At 37.6% G+C, this 17,930-nt stretch overlaps 1 protein-coding gene across 9 annotated transcripts in view; it reads right to left on the bottom strand.

Moving 5' to 3' along the window:
- The window catches only part of MPP7 (MAGUK p55 scaffold protein 7), a 289,092-nt gene that overhangs the window by 33,991 nt on the left and 237,171 nt on the right, over positions 1-17,930 (bottom strand). For 2 of the 9 annotated variants that reach the window (XM_081560894.1, XM_081560901.1), the window contains one exon: positions 15,670-15,708. The exons of the other annotated variants lie outside the window; for them this stretch is intronic. In XM_081560894.1, coding sequence (XP_081417020.1) covers positions 15,670-15,708 — 39 coding nt within the window. The remainder of the gene's footprint in view (positions 1-15,669; positions 15,709-17,930) is intronic. 9 annotated transcript variants of the gene reach the window in all.

The raw sequence follows: 17,930 nt of genomic DNA on the forward strand, positions 1-17,930 counted from the left end.
TAACCTGAAAGTGTCTCCAACGCAGGAACACACTGTGTTCTAGCACGAATGGGAAAAGCAAATGAAGGGGCTTCGTGTTTGAGTAGTGTCATAAAAGACACAAAATATTAAATCCAGATTTAAATATGTTAACTATTAAAAGTAGCTTATTCAAGTAGTATGGCATTTTTAAAGAAATAAAGATTCAGTGTATGTTACCTATCCTTTCATTTTTTTTTTTAGATACTCTTTCTAGGGATGTGCTATCTCTGTTATTACAGTTACATTTAGACAGCGTCTCTCTTTTCTGTCCTTACTTATGGTCCCTCACTCCCTCAACACACACATATATATGTCACATATTTACACCACACAATAAATACATACACTCATGTACCCATACATATGGACACACACATATATACATGCACATATATGTTGTTTTGCCATTTATGTCACTCATTCGTGTTTGACTCTTTGCGACCCCTGCCCATGGATTGTAGCCTGCCAGGCTCCTCTGCCCATGAAATTCTCCAGGCAAGAATACTGGAGTGAGCTGCCATTTCCTCCTCCAGGGAATCTTTCCAATCCAGGAATCGAACCCACATCTCCTGTGTCTCCCACATTGTAGGTGGATTCTTTCCCCACTGAGGCATTGGGAAAGCCCCCCCGCCGAGATGCACACACAAAAATAGAGTCAGAAAACAAGAAAAATCCCCAACCCAGAACGACTAATAAGACAGCCAGAACAGAGGATATAACAAAAGGTATGAAATCCAGAGTAGTTACTTGTTTCTCAGATAAAAACAAAGCCAAACCAGGTAGCACAGAAGCCTGCCACTCAAGACAGCACAGAGACTGTCATTTTCAAATTTCAGTGACACAGTGTGGGCATGTCAGCACAGCTTGATTAACTCTAAGCTTAAAGGAGAGTGAGCTCTATGTCAGGAAAAGGGGTTAATCATTTCTGGCCTTCGGGTCTTATGTGGTTCTCTTATTAAAAGGAAGCTCAAGAATGCGTACTTAAATTGAAAGCAAGCAGAAGGTTCTTTCCAGTAAATGGGAATAAATCACCTAGAACGTATTTCATTCTAGTTCGTTTTCGGAGCACAAGTCTTAGCAAGAGCTGGCTTTTAGACACCAGGAGCGGCAAAGCAGCACTAACAAGGAATTTGGAGTAAGGGAACGGTTTCATGCAAAATATATTTTTCCTTATATTTCACATTTTTGTAATTTATAATTGGCTCAACATTTTTATGGACAGGCTTTTTCCATGGCTCTTACCCACAGCTGCTAGAGATTTGTGTTTTTTTAAGAGAACAGCACGTCAGCTTTATTACAATAGGAAAGTGGCTTCACAGAGAAACCGCAGGTGCGGGTCAGCCCTTCATCACTCGGAGACACTTCTTATCTAATATTTTCCAGCAGGAATAATTTACGATAACTCACTAACTTACTTAGTTGTGTGGTTCTGCTTTAAGTAAATTTTATTTTTTTTATTATAAAAGATGACACAAATTGCAAGAAACATTCCTGTACATTCCTGTTACTCTGTGTCACTGATGACTTCATTAGGGCAAATTGCAAGAAGCTTGATGGATCTTGTCCAAATGCTTCTCAGATGGGTTAATAACAACATACATCTCCACTGGCAGCAAGCACAACTGCGTGTTTTACCATTCTCTCATCAAAGGACTTCTAATCATTTAAAAATCTTTAGTGATCTTACAAGTGAAAAGTTGTAGAGCATTTCATTTTAAACTGTTAAGTTGAACCTGTTTTCACATCTGTAACTCATTTGCATTTATTTCTTCTGTGACTTGTTGGTTAACACTTGTTGATCACTTTATTTGGGGTCTACATAAATAGCATACACATACATGTATCTTTTAAGGTCATAACCCTTGGCCCTATTTATTGCAAAGACGTTAAGATTTTCAGTTTTCCTTTTCAAGGAAATTTTAAAGGTTTATTTATTTGAATCTGTGAATTTCTTTCCTTTGTAATTTCTTCCACTGTTTTTATGATTTTTCTACCCTTAAGTCTAATAAACACCCAAATTTTCTTAAATTAAAAAAATAGGTTACATAGCTTTACACTTAATTTTTTAAATCCATCTGGAATTACTCAGGTATGATTATGAGATCAAGTCTGTGAGATGAGGCTGTAACTTTATAGTTTTCTAAATAATTAGCCAATGGCCCCAGAAATCCTTACTGAACAACCCTTTTCCAACTTTATGTTAATACACACTTTGTACTGAAACACCAGATAGTGAGTTATGATGTTTTGATCCCTCCCTCCCAAAAAAGGTGATTCTTGGTCTGAGTTTAGATCATTCCCTTATTATTAATTTCAATATCAAAACAACAAAAGCAGTGGTGGTGGTGGTAGTGGGTATTTGTTGAGAACTTAGAGATGACAGACACCATCTGAAGCACTTACATGGATCGGTTCATTTAATTCTCACAACAACAAATGGGGCAGGCATAACAATCTTAACAGGTTTAAGTAACTCTTCTTTTAGTGTCATAAAAAGAAAACAAGCCTTGGTTCAAATATTAAATGATGCAAGTCCAGAAGAAAGCTTGAAATGTTCTTCTACACACACAGATGTTTAAGAGAAAAACTGGGAAGCCTTCAGTGACTTTTTTTACTCAACTTTTTATTTTGTACGTGAGTATGCCTATTAACAATGTTGTGATAGTTTCAGGTGGACGGCAGAGGGACTCAACCTTACATATACATGTATCCATTCTCCCCCAAACTCCCCTCCCATCCAGACTGCCACATAACATTGAGCAGAGTTCCCTGTGCTATCCAGTAGGACTGTCAGTGGTTTTATGAAATAACGTACTAGGAAAAGTTTATCGAAGAGAAGCAGCAGTTTAATTTAGGGAGTAAAAATCATAAGCTCTTTTTCTATTAGAAGATATTTTTCAAATGTAATTAAGTATATATGTTTGATATTCCTCTGTATTTAAGACAAAGTGTAAAATACAAAAATATATGCAACAGTGCCATTGCCCTCAAAGTATTCCTGATCTACTAGGGGAATAGAGATTATTCCAAATACCTGTAATTTAAGTGTTTTCACAACATAGGCTCAGGACAGAAACTAAAATTTTTTAGCAAGTACTTCTAGTCTGATTTGACTTGACCTTTTTCTTAAGTAAGAAGAAAAAATAAATTAAACTCAGGCAGTTGTTATTTGGTTATTTTCAAACCTACTTCACTATATTTGATATAATATTACTGATATAACATCACTGATATAACACCATGGATATAACACCATTCATCAAAAAGGGTATTAAATTTAATGCTTACATATGTAAATTAAGAATCATTTGGTATTAAAATTAACTTCAAATAATTATAGATAAGTATTATATCTATCCATCCTATAATTTCGGGATTCCCTGTGGCTTAGCTGGTAAAGAATTCGCCCACAATGCAGGAGACCTGGGTTCGATCCCTGGGTTGGGAAGATACCCTGGAGAAGAGAAAGGCTACCCAACTCCAGTATTCTGGCCTGGAGAATTCCATGGACTGTACAGTCCATGGGGTCGCAAAGAGCTGGAGACGACTGAGCGACTTTCACATCCTATAATTTCAAATGTTAGTGATATTTTTAATAGTAAAAAACACCTTGAGGCATTCAAAATATACAGAAGTATGGGAATGATTAACTATGAAACACCTTTTCAAAGAAAGGGAGCTTAAGACACTGCTATATTTAAAATACATAACCAACAAGGACCTGTTGTATAGCACAGGAGATGCTGCTCAATATTCTATAATAACCTAAGTGGGAAAAGAACTTGAAAAGGAATACATACATGTATATATATAACTGGATCACTTTGCTGTACACCTGAAACTACTACAACACTGTTAATCAACTATACTTCAATATAAAATAAAAAATTTAAAAGAACTATACAACACCATTAGAAATACATTTGCTATAGCAATAAATGGAAAAAAACTGAACATATACAGTCATAATTATACTGAGTTTTACTAATATAAAAACTGGTATGAATACAGAAAAGAAGTATAAAAGCAGACAATATACTAGAGGGAGAGGGCTATGGGCAACTATTTTGTCCTATTTTGAAAAGACTTTCCATAATGTTACATAATTTTACAATTTAAAAAATACACAAAAACACCCAACAAATGAAATCCAGTATTGGTAGATGTATCTGTGAGGTTACATCAATATAATAACAGAAAATACAATTTCCCTGTGTCTCAGAGGCAGGTTCCAGTTTCCTGTATTTTGAAATGATTATGAAATAGATCAAATTTTTATATTCTTAAAAGTTAGGAATAGCCAACAGATTAAAACACTTAAATACTTAAAAAGCAATGAAAGCAAAAAACAATGGCAAAAAATTTTTAGTGAGAATATAGTATAAAAACTAAAGATCAAAGATCAAGGAAGATAGAGAACCAGCGGACTCACCTAAGAAGTGAAGAGGGTAAAAGAAAAGCAGCCTGGGTGTTGGAAATGTAGAACTAAACTAATAAAACTGAATGTGATTTCTTTAAAATCACAAATTGTTATCAGTTTCTTTGGCTCCCATAAATAAGTAGTTTCAGTGAAGATTTTTACAATGTAGATATTTATCATTTTAATGATCTTATTTTCATAAAATTCTGACCCTTATATGACATTTTATTTTTAAAAATACATGATCATTTTATGGGCAGTATCTGCATAACACAAAAGGCCTTCCCCTCCAACAGAGTCGTGGTAACTCACCACCAACACTAACAGCCTCACAAATCACGTGTGAACGAGAGTGTGACCTGCCTCTCTGTTAACCATGCTGCTGCTGCTGCTAACTTGCTTCAGTCATGGCTGACTCTGTGCGACCCCATAGACGGAAGCCCACCAGGCTCCCCCGTCCCTGGGATTCTCCAGGCAAGCACACTGGAGTGGGGTGCCATTGCCTTCTCCGCTGTTAACCATGAGAAAATACATACTAGTATGTGACCACTTGGACTTTTCAAATGGTACAGGTTCCATCTCTGGTGATATTTCTGTAACCAGTCTGGTAATAACATTAGAAACTATGCATCCTCAATGTTTCTAAGAATATAAGCTTTTGATATGTTAAATGTTACAGATGCCTGCAGACTGGGAAAGAAGAGTTTCAGTGAAACCTGCTTGAATTAATAACAGAACAATATCAGTCATAAGCATCTCAAAAATTGAGAGATTTATAGAAGTTCCTAATTATTTGAAGAAATACATTTATTTTATGCAAACAGAGTGAAGAAAAGAGCTTAGTTTCTTAAAAGAAAATAAAAATAACCATTTTAATTCTTTCTTCTCACCTTAAATATACTAAAATGTGCTACTTTTAAAAATTGGGAGAACAGCCAAAAACACTATATGAAAGTTATTTTCTTAAAACAATGAATTAATTTGACCAAGAAAATATTTAATGAGTTCAGTAGGTACCTTAATTACAAGGAAGAGAAAGTATTACGATGAATGAACGAATGAACTTTTTAAGAAGACTTTTAAAAAACTCATGTACACATTAATAAAAACTAAGTGGTTGGAAGTGATTATATAGTGATAGGCTTCTGACAACAAAATGTTGAAAATTTCCATTAAAATAAACATTTTGAATATAATGCCAATCTTGTTATGATGATATAAATCATAACAGACATACAAAAACTATGTAGTAACATGATCCTATGACAAAGTTATTGTTGAAGCGATGCTCCCAGAGTATGCCAGCCATAAAATTATCCCAAAGACAAAGAAGGATAATTAAGAACATCTTAAAACAACAAACAAGAAAAAATCTTGGGAGGAAGTTTAAACTGAAAAGCAATGCCAGCACAAAACTGTAAAAGTTACAGAGATCTGGAGATGGAGAGACTGAATTAGTCACCTACATCCACCTTATAAAACAGTATCAGGGAGGGGGGAAAAAAAATAAAGAGAAACATGAACGTCATCATGGATTATATTAACTGGCCATACAATGCTAATTTTGTATATAAAGGAGGAAAAGGCTTTTGAACAGGGAAAATTCACTTCTGGAATGTTACAAGTACAAAGTTGCTCTGAGTATAAAAGAAATGTTCAAATGACATAAATACCCTTGAATTTTTCAGCTCATCTCCAGCTAAAAGTAAAAACAGAAACTCAAAGTATCTAATGAAATCATGGAAGCTAATATAAAATATCAACCTGCAATTCCCAAGAAAAAAAAAATCACCTAGGTCTTAAAAAGTTTTCCTGATACCATCGACAATTTTTTTTTTAAGTGTATGTAGCACAGCATTACCATTTAAGAAAAAGAAAAACCATATGAGAATTTAATCTGCTTCCAGCCAGTTAATAAAGAAATGAGTCTTACTTACTCTCTCAAAATTATAAGAAAATACAGTATGCACACATAAAAATGAATATAAAAATATAATTCTGAAAAGGGGAAAATTGGATTTGAAATTTTAATGTTATTTTTTTAAGTTGAGTCTATGCAACCTGAAATTCTCCAAGCAGGAATGGTTTCTGTCAGAGAGAATATTTCCAAGTAGTATTCCAGACATGGTGAGATTATGCAGAGTTCTTTCTTACTCAAGAAAGAACCTGTACCACGTTTGAAAGAATACTTCTAAATGTTCTCTTTGTATAAATTTTATTTTTTGGAAAAATATTAAAGCCGTATATTTTGACATAGCTGTACTTACCTACATAACATTCTTTAATAAAATGACTGAATATTGGAACAAATGGAATTTTATGCTAGATTTATAAAATAGCAATGTAACTAGAGGCTTACTAGTGCTTAAACATGGGACAAATAAGAAACAGGATTAGGAAGAAATACAGAATTAGAGATGGGTAAATAAGTTTTAAAAGAAATAACAGCAAATGAATGGATTTGTTTTTACTGAATTTTATGGTAAACACTTTCGTTAAATAGAAAGAACAGTCTTAACTTACAGAAGTCCCAAAACTGATCTTGTTTTAAAAGAATGCATGAAGTGCTCCAGCAGGAGCAGAAGTGGAGAAAAACTGATGATTTTTCAGGAGATCATTTGCAAGAAATTGTGTTGGAAGACAGATGCGTGATAAGCAGTGCTTTGTGAATTGTTTATAACACAATTTCTATAATGAATTAAACAGAGCGAAAACATTCTGTAATTCTTACCAGTTAAAGAAAAGGCCAGTTATTCTTCATAAGAACTATTTTGTATTGCAGTAGGAAAAGGGAGACAGAATATTTCAAGCTTGCATTTCTACTGCTGAGAAGCAATCACCCTTTGGAAGTCAGCATATGCACGTGTACACACACACACCAAAGACACACTAACTCTCACATCACCCATCAAAACTAAAGGAAGTTGTTTAGAGTTTATAGGAGGAAGTGAATTATTAATAATTCATGTGTGTGTATATGTGTGTATACTTTAAGTATTTATATATATGTACACACACACTCTTTCAAAGGTGTAATTTTCTACAATTCATATTTATAGCATACTAACAATTTAACCTCAGTTTATTAATTTTATGCAAACAATGCACAACTTACACTGCCTAGTCAGTGAGCTTTTTCCTTCCCTCCACTAATAACCAAACATCTTTTCTTTTCTTTTTTTTCTTTTTAATTAGTTTATTTTCTATTTTTTAACTTTACAATATTGTATTTGTTTTGCCATACATTGACATGAATCCACCATGGGTGTACTTGTTTTCCCCTTCCAGAACCCCCCTTCCACCTCCCTCCCCATCCCATCCCTCCAGGTCATCCTGGTGCACCAGCCCTGAGCACCCTGTATCATGCATTGAACCTGGACTGGCGAATCGTTTCACATATGATAATTTAAACATCTTTTATCGATAAATACAGTGACCTTTAAGAAATCCAGTGTTACACCTCAATAAGCATCCTACGACCCAGTGAACATTTGTATCAGTGATGGCTCACTAAATATGGTTTCAAGATATAATTCTTATACAAAGAGACATTCAATGCTTGGAGTAGTATAGTGCTACTGCTTTCAAGAGTCAACTTAGATCAATTTGACATGGAATGTATTTTTCAAAAATGTAACCAGTCATCAGGGAAAGGGCTACTTATACTATTTTGTGCTTGCCTTTAGGCACATCAGAGAAAGTAAAAATAATCAAATGTATTCACTAAATGATTATCGGCCTCACTTAGATCAATAGCGATCTTGGGCATTTCCCCTTGGGGCCCAAGAATATTCTGTCTGGAGGGTAATCACTCCCGCTTTCCTTCTGCATCTGTGGACTCAGGAAATAACAGTGTGGAGGCAGATAAGGAGCGAGGGGAAGAAATTCTTCTTTGTAAGTAGTCCTTGGAAATGACCTCATGAGAGGCAGAATTTCTAGGAACTCTCTTGGCCATATTCCAGAGGGGTCCTAGAGCTGGAGAAGGTGTCCTGTGCTGACCATCCTGTGCAAAGGCTGTTCTTTAGAACCAGGCATGTCTGTGAAAGCAACGGTAGTGGCTGAGCTCTGGAGTCACCAGAGAACTGTACGACTTGTAGTAATCGCCTGAAATGTCACAGACCCATTCCATGTTGTTGACTTGTATGGTTTAAATTACTTCTTTTAGTGAGAGAAACATTTGATGTGCAAGACATATCAAATCTCCAAAGGGTAAATTTTTCCTCACCACAGTAATTACCATAGACATATTTAACATAGAGTAAGAGAATGGAGAATGTGACGCTTAATCTTATGTGTCAACTTGGCTGGGTCACGGTGCCCAGATGGTCAAACATTATTCTGGATGCCTCTGGTAAAGGTGTTTCTTGGATAAAGGCTAACATTTAGATCAGTAGACTTGGAATAAAGCAGGTTACTTTTTCTTCTGTTCTATTTTTTTATTGGAGTATAATTGCTTTTCAATGTTGTGTTAGTTTCTGCCATATAACGATGTAAATCAGCTATAAGTTTACATATATATCCCCTCCCACCATTCCCCATCTCAACCATCTAGGTCTTCACAGAGCACCAAGCTGAGCTCCCTGTACTATGTACAGCAGCTTCCCACTAGCTATGTATTTCACATGTGGTAGTATATATATGTCAAGGCTACTCTCTCAATTCATCTCACCCTCTCAAAGCAGATTACTTTCTATAATGTGGGTGGACCTTATCCAATCAGTTGAAGATCTTAATAGAAAAGAGACTAACCTCTCCCTGAGCAAGAAGGATTTCCAGCAGCAGACAGCCTTTGGGTCAAACTGCAGCACTTCCCTGGTCTCCAGTCTGCTACCTAGCCTGTAGATTTTGACTTATTAAGCCTCCACAAGTCACATGATCCAATTCCTTAACATCTCTGTGTGTATGTGTAGGTATGAATGAGTGATAGTCACTCAGTCGTGTCCGACTCTTTTCGATGTCACGGACTGTAGCCCACTAGGCTCCTCTGTCCATGGGATTCTCTCCAGGCAAGAATACTGGAGTGGGTTGCCATTCCCTCTCCAGGGGATCTTCCCAACCCAGGGATCAAACCTGGGTCTCCTGCATTGCAGGCAGATTCTTTACTGACTGAGCCACCAGGGCCACCTCTACTAATGACATTTTGGTTCCAGCTACAGTCACTTCTTGTCTGGATGACACACAGACATCTTGTCTGCCTCTGCCCTGGCTCTCTTACAGCCTGTTCTCAGCAAATCAGCTAGAGTGACCCTGAAGCTCACAGCCAGGTAGGTCACTCTGGTCCAAACCCCTGCCTGACTTCCCATCCCACACAAGTAAGAGCCAAAAGGGTCAGCTCAGTGCCCCTCACACCAGCCTCCTGTTATCTCACCAGCCTCAAAGCCTATCGCTCTTTCCTTTGTTCACTCTGCTCCGGTCACACTGGTCTCCCTGCTCTGCAGATGCCCCAGGGCCTATCTCTGGGCCTTTGCACATGATTGCCCCACTACTCCTTTTCCACAAGGCCCCCTCAGGGGTTTTCTCCACCATGGCCTCAGGGAGGCCTTCAATGACCACGCTGGGGAAAACTGAAGCTGTGTGTCCTTACCTCTCCCAGTGGCCATTCCAGCTTCACTTTTCTTCATGGCATGTCTCACCATTGAATGTATTGTGTAATTTATTTAGTGCAATTTATTTAGTTATGTCTTCACCCCACTCCCTTACTCTATGAAAGGGGGTCTGCTTTTGATCTCTGGAAACCCTGAGTGTCCAGAACATAACAGGTGCTTAATAAATATCACGAAATTACAAGAATATTCTGCAAATACCATAAGAATCTGCTAACCAGAACTAAAGTGGAGTCTTTTGAAGGAGGACATTACACCAAGGAGGAAGAGGGGAAAACGTTCCTGCTTTTGCCTGCAAGAACTTACAATGCCATTTCACTTTCCAATTTACTAAATAGAGCTGTATGAAACTGCTGACATTGTGATGACTTTTTACCTACCAAAAAAAAAAAAACCACAGCAATTTCACATGCTTCAACCTAATGAACATATTACTTTGAAAAGATAAAAATTAAAAATTTTGGTGTGGGGAATATAAAACTCTGAAAACAGAGGAAAGAATCCATAGATTTGACTATGTAAAAATTAAAATGTCTATATGATGTTAAACTTGACATTTAAAAAAAAGGTAAAATGCAACCAAAGGACCAGAAGACAATGCACACAGCAGAGAGAGGGCTAATGTGCATGATACAGAAAGGGCTCATAACATTAACAGGAGACTGATAAAGAACCCGATAGGAAAAAAAAAAAAATAGGTAGAGACATGATTATTCAACGGGAGAAAAGAAGAAAAGCTAATAAAACGTCACACTATTGCATTAAGTCACTATATTTAAAGTGAAAGTGAAAATTGTTAGTTGCTCAGTCATGTCCAACTCTTTGTGACCCCGTGGACTATATAGCCCACTAGGCTCCTCTGTCCATGGGATTCTCCAGGCAAGAATACTGGAGTGGGTAGCCATTCCCTTCTCCAGGGGATCATCCTGACCCAGAGATCGAACCTGGGTCTCCTACACTGCAGGCAGATTCTTTATATTTAAAGGTGTTTATCAAATAATTTTTATACCAAAAAATAGCTTTGCCATAAATGTTAGCATGCTGCTTATGAGACTGCTTTCAAAAATGTATAAAAATGTGTAGTATTTTGAGGGTTTGGTTCTTGGTGGGAGCCAAAACAGCATTCCTCCAAGCAGTCCATTTGCTTAGTCTATTTGTAACAAAGTAACTCTTTAATACTACTAAAACTAACCAGAGAAGTACCATCAAACTTGTGTATCCGGCAAAAAGACACAATTTCCACTCAGTAGTCATTCATTGAAGGGCTTCCTTAAAAGAAAAAACTTTTATCAGAAACACTATTAATTTCTGTATCCTACGATGTCATTTCCTTTATTTAAACACAAAGTTGTCTTACTGTACATTTCTCCTCTCAGATACCTGACCCCCCCTGTAGCTACATGAACTTCTAGGTGCCTCGAATCTGCGGCTCTCTTGCTGCTATTGTATCAGAACAAGCATTTATACCAGAAAGAAGAAAAGATGTCACAACGCACATCTACAAAACCATGTCGATCTTGCTCTCCTGTTGGCCAGTCAGGTATGGAAAGGAAAACTTGTCTCCACGACCAGGAGTTGAACGGAGTCGAGAGTTAGGCTCTGTAATCAGGGCTTGCAAAATCCAAAAGCCAACAGAAGCTAGACGGGCAGAAAAATCTTAAATTGCATTCTGTCAACACTAACACGATTTGTACAGTATTCACTCCTCGAAGAACTAGGTGGTCCCATTTTCCCTTAACTGCTCTTTGGTTACTTTTATTTCCCCATGTTTGAGAACTGGGACATAAAGAAAGACTTCACTGTTATATAGCACAAGCATCAACACGACTGTTAGAAGAGTGTCGCGGGATCCCGTCTCCGGGCTGGCTCGGCCACAGCACGGTGAGGCAGTGCTGAACTGGAGAGCTTGTGTTCATTTAAGGGGCCACTTGTAAATCAGCCTCGGCTAATTCTTAACACTGGAAAATGAAGGCCTAGTTTGGTCAAATCTGTTTTGTCAAAGGAGCCAGGAAACATGAAATTTCTCACGTTTTTGGGTCTAACAGAAATGGATCTTTTGCCTACACAGCCTGATGACTGTCTGTGAACCCCTTGATACAAGTTATTAAATGACTCATGATATTCCCCTTTCACCTGGATTGTGCCCTATTTATACCCTTAATAAAAAAAAAGAACCCGCCCGCCAATGCAGGAGACATGAGAGACATGGGTTCAATCCGTGGGTTGAGAAGATTCCCTGGAGAGGGGCATGGCACCCACTCCAGTATTCTTGCCTGGAGAATCCCATGGACAGAGGAGCCTGGAGGGCTACAGCCCATAGGGTCACAAAGAGTCGGACACAACTGAAGTAACTGGAACAACCACAGAGTGGTCTCTTGGAAGGACTAAGCCCTCTGCATTTTCTAAAGAATGTTTTCCTGAGACCCGTGTTATCTGCAGGCTTCAACTGATCTAAGTGATGAAGACCCTGTGGTCTTAATTCCACCCAACCTCATCTGCTTTGGGATTTTGATCAAGGAACTACTTCTATTTCAGAACTTAATCCTTTACCATCAATCTTTTATCTCTGCCTATAGATATGAACAATTATCCTCTCCCACTAAAATACTCCTACCCTAAACTACACAAACCAACTTGACCTCAGCTGGCCTCTCCCTTCACTGTCCACCCTCATTTGCAAGGCTTTGGCTTCCAGTAAAGTCATTTCTCAGGCGTCAGCAGTGATTCTGAGTTGCCTGATGCAGTCGCATTTTATCAGAACTCATGCCCTTTGAGCTCTTGAAAGCCCCCCATTGTGCTGATCACCTTTGCTTTTGAGTTTCAAGTCATATCTGCTAAATATTAACTTTATAAAGCCCTACATTCTATCAGAGAGATGTAGAATAAAACCTGTATTTCATTCTTTAGATAAAATTTTATACAAAGAATTACATGAGTCCAAAAACCAGGTAAAATGCTAATAAAATGTGTAACTTACTTGGCCTGCCATTGAAGATCTCACATCATCAAGCACTACGGTAAACTTTCAGTGCTGTCACCTACCTGTCACCCTGTGCCCTGCAACAGTCACCTCTGTCCATACTGCTACTCCTGCCCTCATCCTCTGGCACTAACTGTGATTCCGCCTAAACCACGGAGCCTGTCTCAGTGTCACCTCTCATGGGACTGAGTCCCTCACTGCCCCCAGACTCAGATGATCATCACATCCTCTGAATTACTGTATTTTATGTGAAGTGAAAGTGTTAGTCACTCAGTCGTGTCTGACTCTTTGTGACCCCATAGACTTGTAGCCCACTAGGCTCCTCTGTCCACAAGATTCTCCAAGCAAGAATACTGGAGAGGTTTGTCAGTCCCTTCTCCAGGGGATCTTCCCCACCCAGGGATGGAACCCAGGTCACCTGCATGGCAGGCAGATTCTTTACCGTCTGAGCCACCAGAGAAGCCGACATTCATCCAATAATGCTTTATGCCACAGTTCTTCAGTTCAGTCGCTCAGTCATGTCTGACTCTTTGTGACCCAATGGACTGCAGCACGCCAGGCTTCCCTGTCCATGACCAACTTCCATAGCTTTCTCAAACTCATGTCCATTGAGTCAGAGATGCCATCCAACCATCTTATTTACTGAGCATAGCCCCGCCCATCAGAATAAGACCCAGTTTTCCCCTCAGTCAGTCTCTCCCATCAGGAGGCTTCCATAAGCTTCTTATCCTTATCCATCAGAGGGTAGACAGAATGAAAACCACAATCACAGAAAATTAATCAAACTGATCACATGGACCACAGCTTTGTCTAACTCGATGAAACTATGAGCCATGCCATGTAGAGCCACCCAAGATGGACGGGTCATGGTGGAGAGTTCTGACAAAATGTGGTCCACTGGAGAAAGCAATGGCAAACCACTTTAGTATTCTTGCCTTGAGAACCCCATGCACAGTATGCCACAGTTCTTCACTGGATAGATATACACACAGACCAAGGATAGGTGCCCCTCTTTCTAGTCTGGAGACAGGGAGAAGTTTGCAATGACGGCTTCTCCCTGTCCCCCAACTTCCAGGGCAGCCCACCCCCCAACCCCCAACAGACTCTGGCATGGCCACAAGACTTGTTCTGGCCAATGGGCCATCAGCAGATGTGATATAAGCAGAGGCTTCATCACACTTACATACCAGAGATGTTTCTCTCTGTGGCTCTGCAGAGCCCTGAGACCTCTACATGGATAGCTTACTGGAAGGTGAAAAACTATGTGGGATAGAAACAAGTTTGCCCAGCTGAGCACTCCTGCCCCCCAGACCAGCCAGACCCCAGCCAAACAACCAGCCTGCAGCCATCTGCCAGGCTGACACAGACCAGAACTGCCCAGCTGACCACAGAATCAGGAGACTAATCAATGCTTGTGGCTTGAAGCCATTAAGGCTTCTAAGATTGTAAGAGAGGATCGATTAATATACAGAGTATCTGGCACATTGTGTTGTTCTGAATTGAGTGAAGAATTGAGCAAATTTTAACCTCTCTCTGATCATCCAATTCTCTCTCTGTAAATTATAGTTTTTCCAGCATATAAATTAAAATACCCTATGTTCTGCAATTTTTGTTTGTTTTGTAGAATGAAAAGCTAGAGTGCAGCATACTGTAAAAGACACAGTAGGTATTACACCTACATAGCTGTGGATTTGAAACCAAGATGCAACATTTATTGTCTTTGGTAAATCCTGTAAGATTTCTATGTCTCTGTTTCCTTTTTTTTTTTTTAAAGTGGATAAAATACCACCAATCTTGCCATATAAGAGATAAGATTAAAAAAAAATTTTAAAAGGGAGGTAAGCTATATATTAAATAACAAATACAGTATCTGGCACCATTCTTCAACAACCAAGAGATATTATCATCATGTACATAAATGTTGCTAAATATTAATCTGAAAATAAGGAGGTTGAAAGATTTCTCTCTCAAACTGAGTTTCCATACCACTACCCCTCACTACTGCAAGTGAAGAATTTGTCAGTGTTCCGACACACAGCGGAGTGAGGAAAGGTCTGAACTGAGATGAAGATAACTCTGAAGGCTTTAACAATCTCTGGATATCCTGACTTTTGCATATAATATCTCTTGGCATCTCCAAACTGGAAAATTTTCCATCTAGAACAGAGGAGCAAGTTAATCATAAAGTTTAATTGTACAGGGAACTGATCAGTCAGTGGGTATTTTGAGGGGGGTTATGGGAATAATAAGTCATTAGAAAATGGAACCAAAGTTATTTAGGAAGATGTAGGTTATTTAGAAGTTTTGAATAATTTACAGCTAGCTAGATAATTTAGAGAAATCCAGACACAACTAATTCAGTAAACTTACTCAGCACAAATAGATGCTTTGTTATCCTCTATCAAAAAATTACCATGGTTTACAAAAATAGAGCATCTGGGAAGCTTCCTGAATAATAAACCAAAGCACATGTTGAATTCCTTTGTGTCCAACCAATTGAGCCAGTTTAAAATAAAGGTTCATGCTACCCCCAACTGATACCAGAGCATGCTAATGTAAATATGCTAATTTAACACAAAACAGTATAATGGCTTTGAAGAAAGCAACAGAAAGAAAGAACTCCTCTTCCATGACTAATTGCTCACCTAGATAGGTTCCACTGCTGATACCACCATATTCAGCATCTTCTGGATGGAGTGTAAGAGCAGACAGAATGAAAGCCAAGAAACAAAGCAGAACAGTTAGAAGCCCAGCCACAGATGCAAAAAAATAAATCACTTCAAACAATCATAAAGCACAGCAAAGAACAGCCCTCACAATGCTACTCTTAAACATAAAACATTTTGTTTTATATTTAAGTTTACAGTGACATTTTGAAACATCATGCAATTCTTTTTTCATGCTTCTTTGGAAGTGCCTTAACTGCAATTCCAAGAACATTTTAACAGACTTGTCTGATACATTTATATTTTGTCAATCAAGAAAATTATACCACTTGATCCCCAAAGTAAATTTATTTTTCTAAATCAGGCTCTTTGAGAATATGTAAAATATAGCACTTATTTTGGCTCACTGGAGTAGACAGAAAGGTTAAAATTAAGACACAGCCCTTCTTTTGATAAAAAAAAAAATGAACGGATGAAAACATTTTAAAATAAACAATATGCTATTAATTATTTCCAAGAATTAAACAAATAATGGGTTATACATATCTTAAATTTTTAATTTAAGTAGTGGGGTCCTAATTATTTTAGGCTTCTCATCTTTACACAAATATACTTCTAAAACTAACAGCACAGACTGTGCAGAAATCAAATAGTTAAGAAGATGCTCCCCACATCCTTAAGTAATAGTAAGTCTGCCAGTAGATATGAATAGCACTGCGCTCTTCATTTATCTTTATTTGAGACTACTGCAGATAAAAGCAATGTGCTACATTAGAATACTGTGTATACTGCTTTATGAAGCAAAAAAAAAAAAAGCGTACATTTCTTTCTAAAACAAAGTCCAACCATGACTGCGGGTACTATAATGTTGAGGTGAAAGTTAGGATGTACGATGATCTTTTAAATAAAAACTTCTTACTATGGTCAATTTTATCCTCTACATATGTGCACTAAACAAAATTACTAGACTATGTAGGGAAACTTGTATACATGTACCTTTAATTTCCTCTGAGAAGCACAAAGAAAGAAAAAGAGGAAATGATTAAATGTGCAGAAAATACAATTAAAGTAGGAAGATGCTGCACCCAAGGGACCAAAAAAAAAAAATCCACCTACCACTCTCAACTGTCTCCTCATCTTAGAAAAGCCAAAGGGAAAAAACAAATGTATTTTAAATATTTCAAAATAATTAGTCAATGAATAAAGAGAATCTGTGAAAAACTACATTTCAGACTACACTGTAGTTATGGTCTAAAAATAATGTGTACACTTAAGCAGTAAAAACACAAAAGTCTTCATATAGTTTGTTAAATACCCAAAAGGGAAAATAACCAGAAAAAACCATCAGCATTTCTTAAAAATAATACCTTCTATAAGGGGATTATGTTAATTTTCATGGCACAGTTCTGTTTCTAAACTATTTAGAACTGAGGATATTTCATGATGAAAATAGTAAAAAGAAGTAAACATTTTAGAAGCAACAAATTTTGCCCTTAAAGTGTCTATATATCCTGTAAATGTAATAATATCCTGACAACTGTCATCAACTTATTATACATATGAAAGGAGTCAGAGAGAACCCTTTATTTTTATCCTGTCTATATTACATGATGAAAAGTATTTTAAGAAGTAATCTGAAATAATTCTTAAGTTACTAATAAGAAGGCATTATGAGTTAGGAGACTCTTCTTCAGTTAATGGAGGAGAGAGAACTGGATATTTAACAGAAGAACATTGTAACCACAAGTCAAGGGAGGAGATATTTTGCTACCTGACCTTACTGAGTGAACAGGACCAATCAGAATAGCTCTCTGCTCACTTCTCTCTTCATAGGACAGCACAGAAGCCAAAGAAAATACTTAGGAGAAAGTGTGCACAACATCTTACTTTTACTTTTCAAATACCCATGGGTCTTCAAACTGCGTTAGCTTTATTGGGACAGTCATTTGACAAAATGACAAGGAAATTATTACTATTCAGGTTTATAGTATGAGTCACTCAAGTTGAGAGTTTATTTATGCTCATTTCTTAGGAGCTCTGAAATGCCACGTGCATCTAAAACAAATGATTAGAAAACAAACCATGAAGGGATGTGACACAGGATAGCCAAGCCCAACATCTAAGTAGAAATAAACACAGGTTGTGTTAAAGATTGATCGACCTGTGATCTCAGACATTTCTGCTGTAAAGCATAGTAGACTGTTAAACAGAGTGTACTTTTCTGATAATACACAATAAGA

The sequence above is a fragment of the Giraffa tippelskirchi genome, chromosome 13 (assembly GCF_054371585.1).
Source record: "Giraffa tippelskirchi isolate mGirTip1 chromosome 13, T2T-mGirTip1v1.2.pri, whole genome shotgun sequence".
Classification (NCBI taxonomy): domain Eukaryota; kingdom Metazoa; phylum Chordata; class Mammalia; order Artiodactyla; family Giraffidae; genus Giraffa; species Giraffa tippelskirchi.